Below are 18426 nucleotides of genomic sequence, written 5' to 3' on the forward strand. Positions count from 1 at the left end.
TCCAGATGCGGGGATTACTCATTGCCTTCAGCTGGGAAATCACTTACAGCTGTTCTACTACCAGTTGAGTTAGGAGAGGCTGAGGCGGCCTCTGGGTCTAGTAACCCACCAACATCTCCCGAGCTACAGAGACTGAGAGAAGGAGAGACCTGAGTACTCGCAGGAGAAGTGCTTGCATTCGGGAGAGACAGGGAGGTGAGTCACGGGGGGATCAGGACCGGCCGTTACCCTGACAGAGATAAAAGGCTGCCGGTTGTGAAATCAACGTTGCTGTTTGCCGGAACCTGCCTGTGATCCTGTGCCTGACCTTGCCTGGTTTCCTGCCTCGTGTCCTGCCTTGGCCCTGTCGGACTGACTCCTCACGGAAGCCTTGGATTCGGGACCGGACCTGGACCGCGTTACTCGGGTTACCCCCGAGCCCAGCAAAGTTGTTGTGGATACACAACCTCGACTTGACTAATTGTCTCCAGGCACTGCAATGGTCTGCACGGGGGTGACCACGATTTTGTCTATGTGGGCTTCACCATAACACAGCGGAGGTGGGTGCTGCCAGCCTTCGTGTCATGTTTGCAGGCATCTTTGTAACTCAGAGTTGGTCTGCCAACAGGCCTGGTGCCTGAAGCCAATTCCCCATAAACCATGTCCTTGGGGATCCTGCCTTCTTCCATTCTTTGGACATGAGCAAGCCAGCGTACATGTCACCGAGACAGAAGTGGGAATATGCTAGGAGAGTAGCTTGGAAGAGCACATGTTTGTTTGAGACTCTGTCCTGCCATGTGTGTGATACTGAACATCTTCCTGACACAGGGCACGTGGAAAGCATTGCTCCTGGCAGGTGTAAGATACCCACGTCTCACTACCATAAAGCAGCATGTTCAACAAGCAACCCTGATGGACCTTCATCTTGGTATTGGTTGTTAGCATCACATTCCGCCATACACCTTTGGATAGGCAAGCCATTGCCATAGCTGCCCTGCCAATATCCTTGTCCAGCTCCACGTCAGTGGAGAGGATATTGCTTATAGTGAAGCCCAGGTAGACAAAATCGTCCACCACCTCAAGGATGTGGTCAGCAATGCTGATGTGTGAAGTGCTGGTGACATCCTGGCCCAAGATGTTGGTCTTCATCAGGTTGATGGTGGGGCTGACCTCCATGCAGGCTTTGGCAAACCAGCTGATGAGAGACTGTCCAGCTTCTTCAGAAGTAAGCTTTCTGAGCCCTCGGTTGGCATTTCTTTCACAGACAAAAGAGAATTATTCACTGAGACACCTACGTAGTGAATACGTGGTTCTTCTGGGTGCCCTCCTTGCAAGAAAAAGGCGTCGTTTTTCTCTTGGAGGCTGCCATTCGAAGCAAGTTTGGTCTCCTGTAGAGCAGCAATGTCACTGTTGAGCATTTTCAGCTCGCAGTCAATGATGGCTATCTTCTGTGCGTCACTGACTTGCAGCAGGTCAGTGAACAAGCTTTGCAAAAAAACACACAAGGCAAATCAAGGATGGATAGAAGGGAGAGCAAGTATTTCATTCAGTTATGGTGGGGTATGGTAAATATGGGGTTATAAAGGGAAAATGGGTGAAATCAGCAGCACATCTCTGGGTGTCAGGGACTGTCAGGTTGGTGGACATAGACTTATCAAGTTACACTATGTGCATTTCCCTTTCCCTTAACACTGTTTTGCATGCGGAAGATCTCAGGTTCAATCCTTGACATCTTCAGGGAAAGCTGAAGATGTAGCTGGGAAAAGTTCCTGCATTAAGTCCAGCAGAGCCACTGTCCATCAGTAAGGTAGATGGACCAATGAATGCTCTGACTTGGTACAAGGCAGCTTCCTATGTTTCTATTCCTATATTGGACATCATCTGCAGTTCTGCCCTGTGCATATGTGAACAGAATTCTACCATTACACGGATGCAGTTTTTCTATGGTAGTGGGGGGGGGAGACATTAAAAATGATTTGTTCAAAAGGTTTTTTTGTTTCTTCAAGAAAACAACTATGCACGTTTCACGAACAGATGGGGTTTCTTAGAAGAAGTGAGAGTAGGGGGAAAAGACAGCAGAGCGATCATTACATTACACATCTAAATTATATGAATACCACCCACAGAAACCATTGCTGGAATGCAAATATCTTACAAAAAATATATATATTTCTAAAGAGCGGGGAAATGACTGAATATTCTGTTGTGACCAAGGGAGCTGGCTGCACACAGAGCCTTATAAATGTGACAAAAAGAAAACCCCAGGTTAAATTTTACGTTGTACATAACGTAGACAACCAACTGTCCACAACACCCACATCTCATTTTTCTGTCTTAATACAGGACAACACTCTAATTGCTTCTAGAACCTACTTTCTGAATCAAGTTTATTTAACCATGAAAGCTTGCAATGGCTCCAGTTTCCCCAAATTTCTGCAGAGCTAAGCATATGAACTTACCTTATGTTATAAGACCTCTGGCCCATCTTGCGCAGTAGTATAAATGATGATGGGCAGCAAACGCCATTGTTGGAAGTTAAGCTCCCTGTCAGCTCTTCTGCCAAGCGACTTTTTAGACTGCGATGCCAAACACTGGACATCAGACCTTGTGCATGCAAATCCCATGTTCTAACACTTAGTGTGGTCGTTCGACACAACTTCAGCATATCCCCAGCCCCAACAGATTAGGCAGAAACCAGTCTGGCTAAGAGTCCAACAAGACTCCTTCAGACTATGATAATAGAGATCCTTATGTAGTACAGTCGTACCTCCATTTACGTAACCCTCTGGTTACGTAAACTTCAGGATGCGCGCGTGGCAAACCCAGAAGTATTTTACCGGGCTTCACCACGCACACATGCGCAGAAGCGGTCCTCAGGTTGTGGAAACCTCGGGATCCGACTGGACCTCCAAAAGGATCCCGTCCGCAACCAGAGGTACCACTGTACTAGCAGCCAATGCTTCCTCGTTGCAATGCGGTTTGACTTGCCTCTTCCAGCTATTTTATTTACTCCTCATCCTATTGCTGAACTGCCTCTTTAGATTCAGACTCCAGGAGTCGGCACCCACCCTCTTTTTAAGTTACTCCTCACACTGGTGCCCAGTCAGGACTGTCTGACCAGGAAATGAGGGCTCCCTGAGGTGGTTGAGTTATACAAGGATGCAGAAAGCTAGCCCTTCTCCCAAAGGTCCCAGGGCAGGTTACAACATTAAAACAACTTACAATTACAAAAGACAGGTCATAAAAATGTTGTTGTTGTTGTTGTTGTTGTTGTGGCTGTTGTTGCTGCTCTTTTTATTAAATCTGTATACCACCCTATACCCATAGATCACAACATAAAATTACAATATATAACCCACAAAACACATAATAAAAATAAGAACAAAAACAAACCAATAATCTGCACTTCCACAACACGTTTTAAAAGGTGTTGGGTGTCAGTCAGCCCAAGGCCTGGTTAAAGAGGAACGTATTTGCCCGGTGCCTAAAGGTGTATAATGAAGGCACCAGCCAAACCTGCCTGGGCAGAGTATTCCACAAGCAGAGAGCCACTGCAGAAAAGGCCTGTTCTCGTGTTGCCACCCTCTGGGCTTCTCGCAGAGGAGGCACTCATCTTATTTTTCTAAATGATCCCAACTGGAGGTGGCAGAGGACATAATCCAAATTCATTCAATAGCACCATGAGGTGAGGCTTCAAGCCAAATTCTCTCCCTAGAGTCCTTACAGGACAGAAGTCTAGCCATCCTTAGGTCCTGCTGTGGGTATATAATGACTTGGTGAAGCTCTGGACTTTGTTGGCTCAACATGTGCCTTTCCTGAGAGTTCCACAGTGTCCTACAAAGCTAGAATCTGAGGCGGTTTCTCTAGAACTTGCCCTTGGTGCCAGTTGTCTGAAACCTGTTACCTACTCTTGAGTTGCGTCAGCTGAAAGAGAGTACCTGTCCTGTCCAATGTAGTGCATGGTTGGTCCCTCAAGCAGGCTAGATGAGGACAGAACCTTCCATTTGCCCAATACACTAAATGTGCCTAATGCTGAAACATCTTAGTAACAAATCTCAACAAGTACTAACTCGCTGGTATAAGGACATCTGCCCCTGACTGGTTGAGAGACGCTAGGGAAATTCCCCTCTCTCATGATGCCATAGGAAGGGAAGAATGCAACACTGAGAGGTGAGCAACAGAACCACCACAAGCAGAGACCTCTTGATGTTACTGGAACCAGGAGAAGGGAAATCAAAGTACATATTAAATCGATCCATTTAAAATGCTAGCATTAATTACATTAACACTAACACACAAATACTAAATACATTTCCTTGTAAAAATCAAAAATCAATTAAGACAAGCCACAATATTTCAAAGAGCAGCGATTTCACCATAACACATTGATTTGCTTTACTACTCAATTCAAAGAGGCACATTTCAGCTGGGTTTTGGAGTTTTTTACAGAACCATTTACACACTAGCAACCAATTATTTGCAACATTAAGATAATTTACAGTGTAATCCAATATATTACTCAAAAGTAAGTCCCAAACAGACCAATGGGGCATATGCCCAGCTAAACCACACCACACGCTTCATTGATTCCCTCCTCCCTTGACAAATTTCAGTCCAGGTACTTTGGGCTATTGGGAAAGCTTTTTAGATATTTATATGGTTCATAAATTAACGTGACATACTTTTTAGTTTTGTTTGCCTTCCCAAGTCAAACAACATGCTCAGTTCTAAGGCCCAACTCCTGCCTCTCTAGGCTTATTAGATCTAGAACAGAGAATGCATCTGGAAGGATCTAGGGCAGAATAAATGGCATTGTCTCCGAGCGAAGGGTGGTTTCCACCAACCTTTAAGGAGGCAGTGGTAAGACCGAAGTAATCAGTCTTGACTCTGGGTGATGGGGATATCATTCCCTTCCTGGGCAAGGCACTTGAGTGAGCAGTTGCCGGCCAACTCCAAGCACTCTTCGTTGAAACAGGATTTCTAAATCCATTTCGATAAGTTTTGAAGCCTGGCTTTGGCGCAGAAACTGCTTTGGTTTTATTCATTTTTAATTTTTTTATTTACAGGCCATTCAACAACAACGTGTTCTGAGTGGCTTACAGCAAGGTTAAAAACTATTAAATATGTAAAAAAAAAATTGGAATGGTCTTTGCCGGGAAGGGAGGGGGGGATAAGACTCCGTAGGTCTCTCTATACCATTCAGCAGTTTTCGAAGCAATCAACCATGGTGTCTTTACTGTTCCAGTTGGAAGACGAATGGTTCCACTACTGCCTTGATGACCAATTCCAAAAGGGGGGGGGGCTGGGGAGAGTTCTGCTCAGCCAGCTAAGCAAGGTGATCCAGACCAGTGCCTGCGTGGGAGAACACTGGGACCCCCCAAAAAAAGAAGCTACACTGAGCTTACTAGCAGCGAAAACTGAGCATAAAGGTAAAGGGACCCTGACCTTTAAGTCCAGTCGCGGACGACTCTGGGGTTGCAGTGCTCATCTTGCTTTAGTGGCTGAGGGAGCTGGCATTTGTCTGCAGACAGCTTCCGGATCATGTGGCCAGCATGATAAACCGCTTCTGGCAAACCAAAGCAGCACACGGAAACGCTGTTTACCTTCCTGCCGTAGCGGTACCTATTTATCTACTTGCACTTTGACGTGCTTTCGAACTGCTAGGTTGGCAGGAGCAGGGACTGAACAACGGGAGCTCACCCCGTCGCGGGCACTGATTAATTTTTAAACGTAGCTGCTTGGATTTCATTTTATTAATGTATAATTGAAAGCGCTGCACTCTTCTGACCTGTGCCTTCAAGACCTACTAAACATTTATGACTAAAGCCCAACTTCAGCCTTTCAAATGCAAAAACTCCCCAAATTTGTAGAAGAGTAAATATTGCTGTTTTTCACCCAAGATACACTATAGTATGCCCATAGCATGTCCAATAGAAAAAGCAACAGCAGTTCCCTTTCCCCAACCTCCATCCCAACACACACAGCATCTCTTTACTTATTTCAAAGACTAATGTATGTACTCTTCTTCAAAGCAGTTCTACCTGTTCCCCTGCTGTTAGAATTTACCTCTTGATCAATCTGATGAGTTCAGCAACACAAGCCTCCGTGCTTTTTCCTGAGCAATTCCATTGCTAGGCAAACAGTTTAGGAAGGCTCCAGAGAGGGTGGGAAATACAAAAACATAAAAGGCAGAACTTTAAACCCTCCCCCCTTTAAAAAAAAAGAGCATTATAGCATAGCACTTCAAGTATGTGAGGTCAGAGAGATGTAGACAGAATGCAAGCCACAGAGAAAAACAACTCTCTACTAATTTATTTTTCTGTTTACCGCCATTACACACCAAACAAATAGAAGTCTGGTCACACCTTTAAAAAACATCCTAATTCATCCAGAGACCTCTGACTTCCCCACTTACCACAACATTGCAAGAAGCATGCCTTTAAAACACAAACAGCGAGGACTGAAGATCTATCTCTGACCAAAACAAACCTTTTATGGGCTTCAGCATCTCTCCTGGCTTGTTCTAATGCCAATTCTTCAGCTATTCTTTTCTTCAGGTCTTCCTCATTCACTGGAATTAAGAAGTGGGAAAGGATTAAGTGACGTGGATGGGATACAGGCGATGCCAGAATGCAACACATTCAGAACGACCCGATAAAAGAATAGCCAGAAGGGTTTGTTCGGTTTTACCATCACATTTTCAACTCATACCAACATAATCACCAAAGCAGCTATTGCAGGGATGGGGAGCCCCGGGTCTGGGGGCCAAACGTGACTCTCCAGTCCTATCTGGGCCTCAGGAGCTTCCTCGGGTCATGCAACTTCCTGCCACACCTCTCAGCAATTTTGCACCCTCCTTGTTTTTGCCTGGCTGTGGTATATCCTTGAACACTGATCATGCTTGCCTGGGTGGATGGAGGCTAGAAAGGGACATGGGATGGGGTGTAGAAACCAGCCTACTATACACAAGTAAAAATTACATTCATTGCTCTGCCCACTGTTGCCTCTGGCATGTTGTGAGCATCTCTAGTGTGTCTCGTACCGTAGCTACGATTCCTGCATTGCAATGAGTTGGACCAGATGGCCCTTGGGGTCTCCTCCAACTCTACAGTTCTATGTGTCTATGTGGCCCCCAGAAGGTTGCCCAGAAGGGAATGAGGACCCTCAGGCTGAGAAAGGTTACCCATTCCTGAGCTATTGCAAACTGCTTCTTATAGCAGGGCCTCTGACAAAAGACAATGCCTAGAGATGACCTTCTTCATTTCTTTGACGAACGTTGGGCAGGGTTGTCTGATGAGCTCCCAATGTTGTCCTCCAGCTCCCATCAGCCCCAGCTAGCATGGACAACCTTCAGGTATAATGAGGCTTGCAGCCCAACCACATCTAGAAGGCATCACTTTGCCCAAGCTGGACAACCCCTCTCAATGCTCAACCAACTGGAGTCATTTCGGTTGTTTCGAAAATAGGAAAAGGATGAAAACGTGTCTTCCAAGCTTCCCACTAAGGAAAAACAAATTTTACTTATGCTGCTTCTGAAATGCACCTACCACTGTCTCTTTTTAAGTCACTCATTAGAGAGCTTTGCCAAAATCACATAGCTTTAAAAGACTAGTGGGCACCATAAATGGCACAAACCCCACGCAGATTCCAAAAAAACCCACTAACCCGCTTATAATTTAGGCTGGAGTCCACAAGGATCTTCTTCTGTTCAAACACAACTGTCCTATTGGGATTTGCACAGCCAACATGCCCAGAGGATTGTGTCCTTTGTTTGGTTTTATCTCTTCTCTGCCCATCTCAAACCCCCCACAAGCAGCTCTCATTCACAGCTGAACTACAAAGGCAGCAAAACATTTTATGCCACAATTGATCATTAGAGTCATCTCAACTCTGGAAAGATACTTCAAGTGTCTGGTTTGGCACCCGATAACAGACATACAATGCATAACAATTAAGGTGTCCACCAAGCTATGTATCACAATTTTTTATTGCTCCTGCATGTAAGAATGGATAAAAAAGGCTAATGGAGCGTAGAACCAACTTCTGAGGAACAATAAATAAGATTCGGGTATCAGCCAATAAAGACATGGCACTTTTGACCTTAACAATCAATTAGGTTATGCATTGATCAGCTTGATCCTAACAGGGAATAAAAGTGGAGCTGTAGATCATTAAATAGAAATTCTATTAACCCTTGTAAGCAAGATGGTTCCCAAATGAGAAATTGAAGCAAGCTGAGTAAAACCTAATCCTGGAAGGAGGTCACTGTTTGAGAAATAACTCCTGCAATTTTATTTATCTGCCCAAGTGCTTTCAAAAAAACCAAATAATTTGACTCAAATTGCTGTGTTAAAACACGTAGGCAGACAATTCCTATTTAGTTGAGGCGAATAAATTGTGTGCAAATAAACCACTGGAGAATACAGCACAGTATAATTACTCCAAGTCTGGTCAGGTTAAGGTCACCTAGAGAACACACGTTATTGGCAGGGAACCCAGTTTTTCTCCGGGCAAATTCTGAGGTTATACCAGACACTCATGAGATGCATTTGAGAGTTATGTGTCAAGGAACAACAGAGTTGCTTGCCTTTTAGATAGCACCAAGGGCACTTGAGCCACAAAACGAGTGTCCAGTTGAAGAAATACACCCACCTTGACATGGGTTGTTTGTTCAAATGAACCTCTGTTCTATGAATGGGGGGGACAAATATGCAGTAGCTAAAGGCAGTACCACATCTATGTGGGACACATGCCTGTATTCAAAATGGGTATCTCTGTATCGTGTTCCCTCCCTATCATTTACCTGTGTTTCATCACACTTAGTATTTCCCAGCCTCCATCAAGAATATGAAGCAGCATGAGTTAAGCACACAATGATGCTGCCACAATGCAGGTTAAGTGATGCCACACATTGCAGGAGAAGAGAGAACTCAACATGGACTTCCCTTTTGACAGAAGATACATGGCTTGTACCAATGGGTACCTAGCAGACATGATCCAATTCCTCCCTTGTGTGTTCATTAAACACGTGAGTAGATTCATTTACACATAATTTCCCAACCTTGGGCTCCCAGTTGTTGTCAAACTAAAATTCCCACCATGCCCAACTATCTGACACGCTGGCTGGGGTTGATGGGAGTTGTAGCACATTTCCGAGCACGATTCAAAGTGTTGGTCTGACCTTTAAAGCCGTAAATGGCCTCAGCACTGTATACCTGAAAGAGCGCCTCCACCCCCATCGTTCTGCCCAGACACTGAGGTCCAGCACTGAGGGCTTTCTGGCAGTTCCCTCACTGTGAGAAATGAGGCTACAGGGAACCAGGCAGAGGACCTTCTTGGTAGTGGCGCCTGCCCTGTGGAATGCCCTCCCATCAGATGTCAAGGAGATAAGTAACTATACAACCTTTTGAAGACATCTGATGGCAGCCCTGTATACAGAGGATTATAGTGTTTAATGTTTTATTATGTTTTTGTATATGCTGGAAGCCGCTGAGAGTGTATAGGGCAACACAGTCAGATAGGCGAGGTACGAATGTTGTTGTTGTTGTTGGTTAAGGTGACTCTTTGGAATCCAACAACTATGACCAAATCATGTAGCAGATGAGATACAGCCAGGAGTTCTCTACTCCTTAGGGTGTCACCACCAAAAGGACAGATAAGGGAGGGGGGAATGTCTTTTAGTGGCTCAGATGTTTATGCATTAATTATTTCATAAAATGTATGCACAACTTGATTGTAAAACAACAACAAAAATCAAAGTGGTTTACAAAAAAGTTTTGCCAGAACCAATGTCCATTTTCAGCCATCATCAGGCAAAGAGTGGATTGGGATGGTTTTTAAGCTTCTGTTCAAGAGCCTGAAGTTGATAGAAAATGTGGTATTTCTAGCCCTGCCCTAGACCTCCTACATAAATCAAGTTAGCCAGTGTGGTTCTTAGAATCGCTTGCCTCCAGGATAATGTGTTATCCTCCTCCAAATCTCCACATTTCCCAACAACCAGCACCGCACTCAAACCCCCAATATCTGACTGAACCAACAAGTACACATAGGGCAATTTCTCTGTGGAAGTACATTATAACATTGTAAGACCTTCTGAAATGAAGTGACTATATGGTTAACACAGCCAGCTAATTCGCTCATTTAACTCAAGTATAAAATGGACTTGATTCTGATCTATCACAGACTAGAGAGCTTTACTGCAGTCCCAAGTAATTTGGATGAGAAAGTTCATTAAAATACTAGAGTTACAACACACCTGAACAGTTTGTCACATCTAGTGCATAATAATTCTTCAAGCATGTGAACAAAAGAGGGGATGAAAGAACACCTGCTGACATTATTTTGTTTGGTCTTTTAAGGAGACTTTAAGAAAAATTCCCTCACAAGCAGCTATTAAAGCAAACCAGTAGTCTCAAGGTGAGAGGCAGGGCATTGTCACAAGTGAGACATATGCAAATCCAGACCGAAAGGCAAAGAGCAATGGAGAAAAATGCATCCATAAAGAAGGCAGACACAAAGCTAGGGAAGACACAAGCACCTTCTTAAAATAATTGCAACTAGATCAGGCATAGGAAAACTCCGGCCCTCCAGATGTTTTGGACTACAATTCCCATCATCTCTGACAACTGGTCCTATTAGCTTGGGATTATGGGAATTGTATTCCGAAACATCTGGAGGGCCGGAGTTTGCCTATGCCTGAACTAGATACTAGGCCCGGGTGATATATTGATATATCGCCCAGGAGCAGTACAAGGAGCAGACTGCAATGTCCGTTTCACTTTTTAGTGGTACAGTATATCACTGATGAAACTGCCACATCTCCTGAGTCCCTCTGCTGGCAGCGTCAACAGCAGGGGTTGGCAAAGTTTTTGTGGCTTGGGCCAGTTCACGGTCCCGCAGACGCCACAGTGGGCCCGAGTGTGTGCGCGCACACACGCAAACACTATTTCTGGCGCTCCTTCCTGAATAGAGAAGGCATGCGCAGCTTCCCATTGGCTGCAGGACCTTCCTGCAGCCAATGGGAAGCCAGCCAGCGTCGCGGAAGGCGGTATCCGCTCTGCGCGGCGCACGGGAGCTGACCGAGTGGGCGGCAGGGGTCCCAGAGCGGGCGACGGGGGTCTATGGGCCGGTTGAACGACCCCCATAGGCCACTTGTGGCCCATGGGCCTTAGGTTGCCAACCCCTGATCTACTCAGTGTTGGTTTGGATAGGTGTGAAGTTTGAAGTCTATATGATGATATAGATTTCATATTCAGGTAGGTAGCCGTGTTGGTCTGACACAGTCAAAATAAATTAAAAAATTGTCCAGTGCATGCACATGAACACTTATACCCTGAACAAACTTAGTTGGTCTCTAAGGTGCTACTGGACAACTTATTTTTTATTTTTTTAATAGATTTCATAATTTTTGACCTGGCAATACATCAGGAATCATAATGGGTATTCGGATTGGGCAATATCAGGAGTGGTTTTACCACTGCTTCCTTCAAGCAGGCTGGCAGGGACCACCCTCTCTCAAGAAGGCATTAATCACCTCCCTGGTCCAGCCTGCTGTCCCCTCACTGTTACTTTTTATCAGCCAAGAGGGGCAAAGGTCCAGAGCATGGGTGGGCAAACTAAGGCCCGGGGGTCGCATCCAGCCCAATCGCCTTCTCAATCCGACCTGCGGATGATCCGGTAATCAGCGTGTTTTTACATGCGTAGAATGTGTCCTTTTATTTAAAATGCATCTCTGGGTTATTTGTGGGGCATAGGAATTCATTCATTATTTTTTTCAAACTATAGTCCAGCCCCCCCACAAGGTCTGAGGGACAGGAGACTGACCCCCTGCTGAAAAGGTTTGCTGATCCCTGGTCCAGAGCATAGGTTCTTGACTGATCCAAGCACCTTGTCCACATCTTCAAGCCTTACTAACTGAAACCCATCCAATATAATAGACAGTAGACAGTGCTCTGGAGATCTCTCAAGATTCATCTGCTGTAACAGTGGAAAAGGCTGGCTTGATCTAAGCAGTCTTTTGAAATTAACCCGTGGTATCACCTGAGGGCAAACTCCATTTTTCCCCAGTCCTGCAGGAGATCAACTACATTTGCTTCCACACAGCCATTCAAAAATATGTGCTGCCCTGAATTGTAATCAGAATTCCATTCAATGAAATCAGCCACTGACAATCTTTTCTACTTTTGTGTTTTAGTTCATTCTAAACAGGATCTGCAGCTGTTTGGTCTATCCCCATGGAACAACAACAACAAAAAACCTCAAAAGCAATTCTATCACCTGAATATAACTGACATACATTTGTATTTGCATAATGTTCTCTCTTGATTGCAATGGTTTTGAATGTCTTTGTTTCATATGAGTTGATTAACTTGGCATTTTGTAAATAGAACAAGTCTGATATGGTCCCACTAATAAATAAAGCGGCGGGAGGGAGGATTACTATTAGTTAGTTGATCAACCATTGTTTGACTGGTCAAATGACCAACTTTAATTCAAAAAGATCAACGTGCATGCGTTTTATATCTCTCCCATTGCAGACTTGCTACCTGAAATGACAAACATCTGCACTGGAGGCAATGCAGTGAGTGCGGGAGACAGAAAGGAAACACTTAACATGCTAATAGTCATAAATAATGAGAAAAGGACAGGCTTACAGCTTGATGACCTGAAACACTGACACCACAAAGCAAAGATTTTATTATATTTTACTGCTCCCTTGCAGTTGACCTTTCCTCCGCCTCCTGTTTATACAATACGCAAGTCATTCAGTAGCTGGCTTCCTAACAAGCTCTCCAGCGCAGGCCATAGCTAAGTTCCATAAACACACCTAGAAGGGAAGGGAAGGGAAGCTGGCCGTGACAAGAGCAGCTGACAGGGGAGCAAGAGCAGAGCTGGAAACCAGAGCCTGGGGGATGCAAAAGGTCTTTGCAATGCTCATCATCAAAGGGCACTTTCACAAGGGACACAAAAAAGGATTTTTAGTACCAAATATGTCACTTGGGAATGTTTAGGGGACGAGAGGAAAGCCATTTTAAAATTAAACGCATGCTCTAGCCGTGGTGGCTCTTTTGCATGTGGAAAATTCAAACATGAACTTTATTTTTTATACAAATTTTTATTAGTTTTTTTAACATACCATTTTCAACAATAATTAAACATATTTTTACATCTTGTTCCATTTTTTGACTTCTATCAGTCCTGTCTGAAAATTTTCCAATCTAATCACTTAGTACACATTTCTTATTTTCCCTGTTACATTTAAAACTCATAACCAATATCTCTATTCTTTGTCTACGTTGTAGCACTTCATATATTCCTCCTTACAAAACTTCTTGTAGTCCTACTAGTAATTTGTTGGTTACAGTTGCTCTTCAAATAATTCATATACTTATTCCAATCTTCTGTAAATCTCTGGTCCTGCAAGTTTTGAATGGTTCCTGTCATTTTATCCAATTCTGCATAGTCCATTATTTTCGTCTGCCATTCTTCTTTTGTCGGATCTAACATGGACTTTAGAGCCACTTGTTTAAGTGTCTAAAATCTTAGTCTAAAAACCACCTGACTACAGCAACAATAAGTCAACTCACTACACCTAACAAGGCAGGGTTTCGTCAATGAGAACTCATGTCATACTTGGTTTGGTCCAAGCCTATCCAACTTGGAACCCAAACAGAATGGGCCACTACCAACCTGCGTACTCAGAACCACACACAGACAGATCTACAACCTAGGACAGAGGTTTTCAACCTTTTGGAGTCCATGGCTCCCCTTGACGTACAGTCTTTCAGCATTAACTGTGTGGGGCTCAGTAGCTCAGTTCTGCCACCCCTTTTTCAAACACCCTCCATTGTGGAGTGTTTCCTCAGCCTCCTCTCCCGTCCCCTCTCCTTGGAAGTCCACCGGGCAGCAGCCACCACTGATCCTGGTCTCAGAGCCACCCACACACCCCAAAGAGAGGTGCCTCCTCACCCTGACCCACAGGAACCAATGAAGAGGATGACCCCAGCCTTAGCAGCCCAATGGAAATGGGCTGAAGGTGAATGTGAGGCCACCATCTTACTCACCTTGGGAGGAAGCAGTGGCAGCAGCAGACACCTGCATGGCGGAAAGGCTCCCCTTTGGTGCCGGGCACTCAGCTCCCAGGCAGGCATTGCACAGAGCAAGCACAAGAAACGCCAGCAGAATGCCTGCCTACCTGGCCTCCCACTAGTGTGTCCATTCCCAACAGCAAGGACTGGTGGACTGGCTGGCTGGGCTCCCTCGCCTGCTTGCTTGCTTACTCCAAGGACGCCTCAGCTCCTGGCATCCAGCAGCCCCTGGCCAGCCCCAGAAGCACCATTCGCCTCCTGAGCTTGTAGCCAGGGCTGCTGCAACAAACAGGCACACAAGCCTTTGGGAGGCAGAGACGCGAAAGGGCATCAGAGGAGGGAGGGAAGGAAAGAGGGACAGAGGCCAGTGTTGCCCGAAGCACTCCTGACCATCATTCAAGGCACCCCAGGGTGCCATGGCACACTGGTTGAAAACCACTGACCTAGGAGGTTAGAGGTACGAATGGTTTGGGTGAGACAGAGGTCAAATGGAAGGAACGTTTCTGTAATACAGGAAGTGGGGAATTGAAATATGGCTGATGGACCTGCTTTAGACGAGGAAATGGGTCTGTTGTGTTTCACTCTTCAGAGCAGACATTTCCTTTCTTTCAGTGTTCACCTAAACAAGGATGGGGAGCCTACGTACCTCCCAGATGTTGCTGGACTACATCTCTCATCATCCCTATCCATTGGCTATGTTGCCTGGGGCTGCTGGCAATTGGGAGTCCAACCACATCTGGAAGGCCACAGGTTCCCCATCCCTGACCCAAACACTTTAAAATGTGAAGTGGCCCTAAACTTAAGATGATTCTCTTCTGCGTAAGCCACACTTCAATAAAATTCCCAAGGTTTCTAAAATATCCCATGCCACTCCCACCCAAAATCGTTCGTCGTTCTCAATTCAACAATGCAAGGTTTTAGAAATCTGTCCATTATGCACAACTGGACTGCAGCACATGAAGCATTCTGCAGTTTAGCCAAGAAGAGCAGAATGACTTCCTCACCATACAGCCTGTCATGAAAAATAATAACCCCCAAATTTTTAAGGAGACATACGTGAGTCACCAAATAATAAAGGCATGATATTTAAAATCATCTCCAGACACGGCAAGATTAACAAGCCTGCCTCTGTCGCCACAACTGGAAATAAGTCTCTGTTTTAGGAATCAAACAGCCTTTCCTTGTTCTAAGAAAAAAGGAATCCCGCAGAGGCATTCAGGAAACCTAACAGTTTGTATACCAAGGTAAGAATTTCAGGGGAGGAAATGCAACAGCCCGTGGGGAAGGCATGCCTGAGTCACTTCTGAGAGTGACCTTGTTACACGCTTTCTAGATTTCTGCATTTCTGAGCAACAGGTCAGCTCACTGGAGGACGGTTGTCAAGAACGCTGTTCCTGGATTCTTTTTCAAAGGAAACAAAGGCAAAACCTAGCCTCAGAATCACACAGGAGCATCTTGATTCAAAAAAGGGGGTGCGGCGAGAGAGAGAACTAAAATAATGATGTGCAGCTGAGAGGGAGGAATCTCCTGGCAATCTCACTGTAACTGGAAAATGCAGAGGCAGATGTTCCTCGATATGTCCAATGCTACTTATGGGCTGCTATTAAGGATAGTCACTCAGTTTCACTGCTCCTAGCTGTGCCCACTGACAACAGACCCAGACTGTGGTGGTTGGGCGGGGAAAGGAGAGGACAAGCACAACTACTCCAAGGAAACGACGGCCACCATTTTTTAAATTGCCAGTTATTATCAGAGAGGCAATGCAATTCACTTAGTAAAGGCTGCTTTGTGCTTTTTCAACAAGGCTGTTATGGCGGAGGTGGGGAACCTCAGGCGCAGGGCCAAATGTGGCAGCTCCAGGCCTCTCCAGCTGGCCCTCGGGACCCATATATGCCTTGCATGCATGTGTGGGCTTTTCAAGCTATCACCATTTCCATGGAGACTTTCACACAACCCTTTGATCCCCTTGTCCCCTTATAAAGCTAAGAGCAAGTACATCTGGAGTTGCCAACATGAGAACTTCCTCTGGTGCCTCTGAACACCCGCATTGTGCACTGACACCTTCGTTTTCCTCCCATCTCCTCATTGCCTCCTCTGAATTTTAGATTGTATGCTCCTAGAGGCAGGATTGGGTCTTTCTGTTGCTACTCTGTAGAGCATGGTGCATATGGAAGATATAAGGGATGCCTGCTCATTGCAGTTAGGGACCAATTTATGAAAATATAGATTAGTGTATATATGGTGCTCCGTGTCCTTCTAGCTGTAGTCTCAAAGCATGAAACTTGATAAGCGCTGTTAACATTGGACAATGTCTTTATAGAAACTTCTAAATGCCTTAAGATGAGCCCTCGTAATATATTCACTTCCCCCCATGAGGCACGAAATCTCTTTTCAATAGCTACTTGACCATATGTCAATTTACTGTCAGAATGCCCTTCTCTTTTCGGAAAACTTTTGCAAATAAGGAGGCAAATGTTCCCTTACCACCAATTGCTGTGACTTGCATTCCCTTAAATCCATTATAGTACAAGCGATTCCCTCCTGCGTAAACACAAAGCTGGAAGTGCATTAGTATAGCTGTTTGTAAGGCTTTTAACACAACAATAGGCTGGAGTATTGGAATTTTAAAACTTTCATATTAAATAACGATGCAACGGATGGTGATGTGAAGGATTTACAATGCTGCTTTCAGTGAGATAACATGAACACAGCACTGTGCTATTTCCCCCGCCCCCCTGCTCTGACCAGAGCAATTCACAAATTCCTTAAGAAGCTATTCAGCCTAACAACAGAAGGAATTTATTGGGTGACCCATTTTATTTCCTTTCAACCTCACTGAAATCATACCTAAAAATGAATGGAAGGGGGGAGAATTGAGCCAGGACTCCTTAATATTTATTTTCAGCAATTCATGAAGTGCTATTCTGTTGTAAAAAGTGTATCTTGAAGTATTGATTCCCAAACAGGCACCAGTTAAGCTAAGGCATGCTTGAGCAAAAAGCAAGCCCCGTTGAGTTTGGTGGGGTTTAATTTCTAGCAAGTGAGCTTAGGACTGAAGCCTTGATTCTTTGCATAAGTGCATAAGTACAGCATGCCCTAAGAATTCAATACACCAGGTGTAAACTACTCCTTTATGCACTGACTACTAGTTAAGGTAAATTGGGAGGGTTTTTTTGGTTAGCGCATTTTTCAAGTTCAAACATGGCGTTAAAAGTCCCCAGATTTGCAATACATGGAAATAATTTCAGTTCCATAATGTAAAGGTAAAGGGACCCCTGACCATTAGGTCCAGTCGTGACCGACTCTGGGGTTGCGGCGCTCATCTCGCTTTATTGGCCGAGGGAGCCAGCATACAGCTTCCGGGTCATGTGGCCAGCATGAAGAAGCCGCTTCTGGCGAACCAGAGCAGCGCACAGAAACGCCGTTTACCTTCCCGCTGGAGCAGTACCTATTTATCTACTTTAACGTGCTTTCGAACTGCTAGGTTGGCAGGAGCAGGGACCGAGCAACAGTAGCTCACCCTGTCATGGGGATTCAAACCGCCAAGAGCAAGTCCTAGGCTCTGTGGTTTAACCCACAGCGCCACTCGCATCCCCAATGCAAAGGTACCAGGCAGAAAAAGATATTGCTGCTGTTGAGAAAGTGGGGCCCACAAGTTTCCCCAAGGGCAAGCACTGAATGAAAGAGATCCGGGTGCTCCATTTCCCTCCCTACAGTCTACCTACCAGATTGTTGCCCGTTCCCTCACACCCTCGTGGTTGCTCCAACTTCCTTTCAGTTTCTCAGATCCTCTGGGTCAGGGCCCTCCAAGGTGGAGACCAAGCCCCAACTAGTTCAACCCCCTGCAATGCAGGAATAGGAAGCTGTCCTGTATGGGGATTGAACCTGCAACCTCGGTGCTAACAGCACCACACTCTAACCAACTGAGCTATCCAGGAGGGGTCATAATAACTCTAATGAACAGGGAGTCCCAGACTGGGAGAAAGGCGGGGTGGAATAGGAATAGGAATAATAAAATATCCCTTGGAAATGGGAGGGCAACAGCAGGTTAAAGCTGTGAACCACCCTGAGACCTCTGGGTATAAAGCAGTATATAAATTCAATAGATAATAATAATAAAACAGGGGTGTGGAAGCTGTCTCCACCCTCCATCCAGATATTGTTGGACTACAGTTCTCCTCAGCTGCAGGCAACGTTGTCAGGGATGACTAAAACTGCTCCCGCCTTAGCTTAAAGAACGTTTCTGTTGTTCATGAAGCCTAATACTCAACCTGATTTGAAGGATTTGGAGACAGTGAAAACTCCAGTCTGGATGTGCTTCTAATGAAATCTGGGTTAAAGGTTAACAAGGCAAGTGTCC

At 45.1% G+C, this 18426-nt stretch overlaps 1 protein-coding gene across 4 annotated transcripts in view; it reads right to left on the reverse strand.

The window, feature by feature from the left end:
• The window catches only part of CHCHD3 (coiled-coil-helix-coiled-coil-helix domain containing 3), a 217591-nt gene that overhangs the window by 169707 nt on the left and 29458 nt on the right, over window positions 1-18426 (reverse strand). For all 4 annotated transcript variants that reach the window (XM_053407490.1, XM_053407491.1, XM_053407492.1 and 1 more), the window contains exon 3: window positions 6469-6550. In XM_053407490.1, the coding sequence (XP_053263465.1) occupies window positions 6469-6550 (82 nt within the window). The remainder of the gene's footprint in view (window positions 1-6468; window positions 6551-18426) is intronic.

Source organism: Podarcis raffonei, chromosome 10, assembly GCF_027172205.1.
Source record: "Podarcis raffonei isolate rPodRaf1 chromosome 10, rPodRaf1.pri, whole genome shotgun sequence".
NCBI lineage: Eukaryota > Metazoa > Chordata > Lepidosauria > Squamata > Lacertidae > Podarcis > Podarcis raffonei.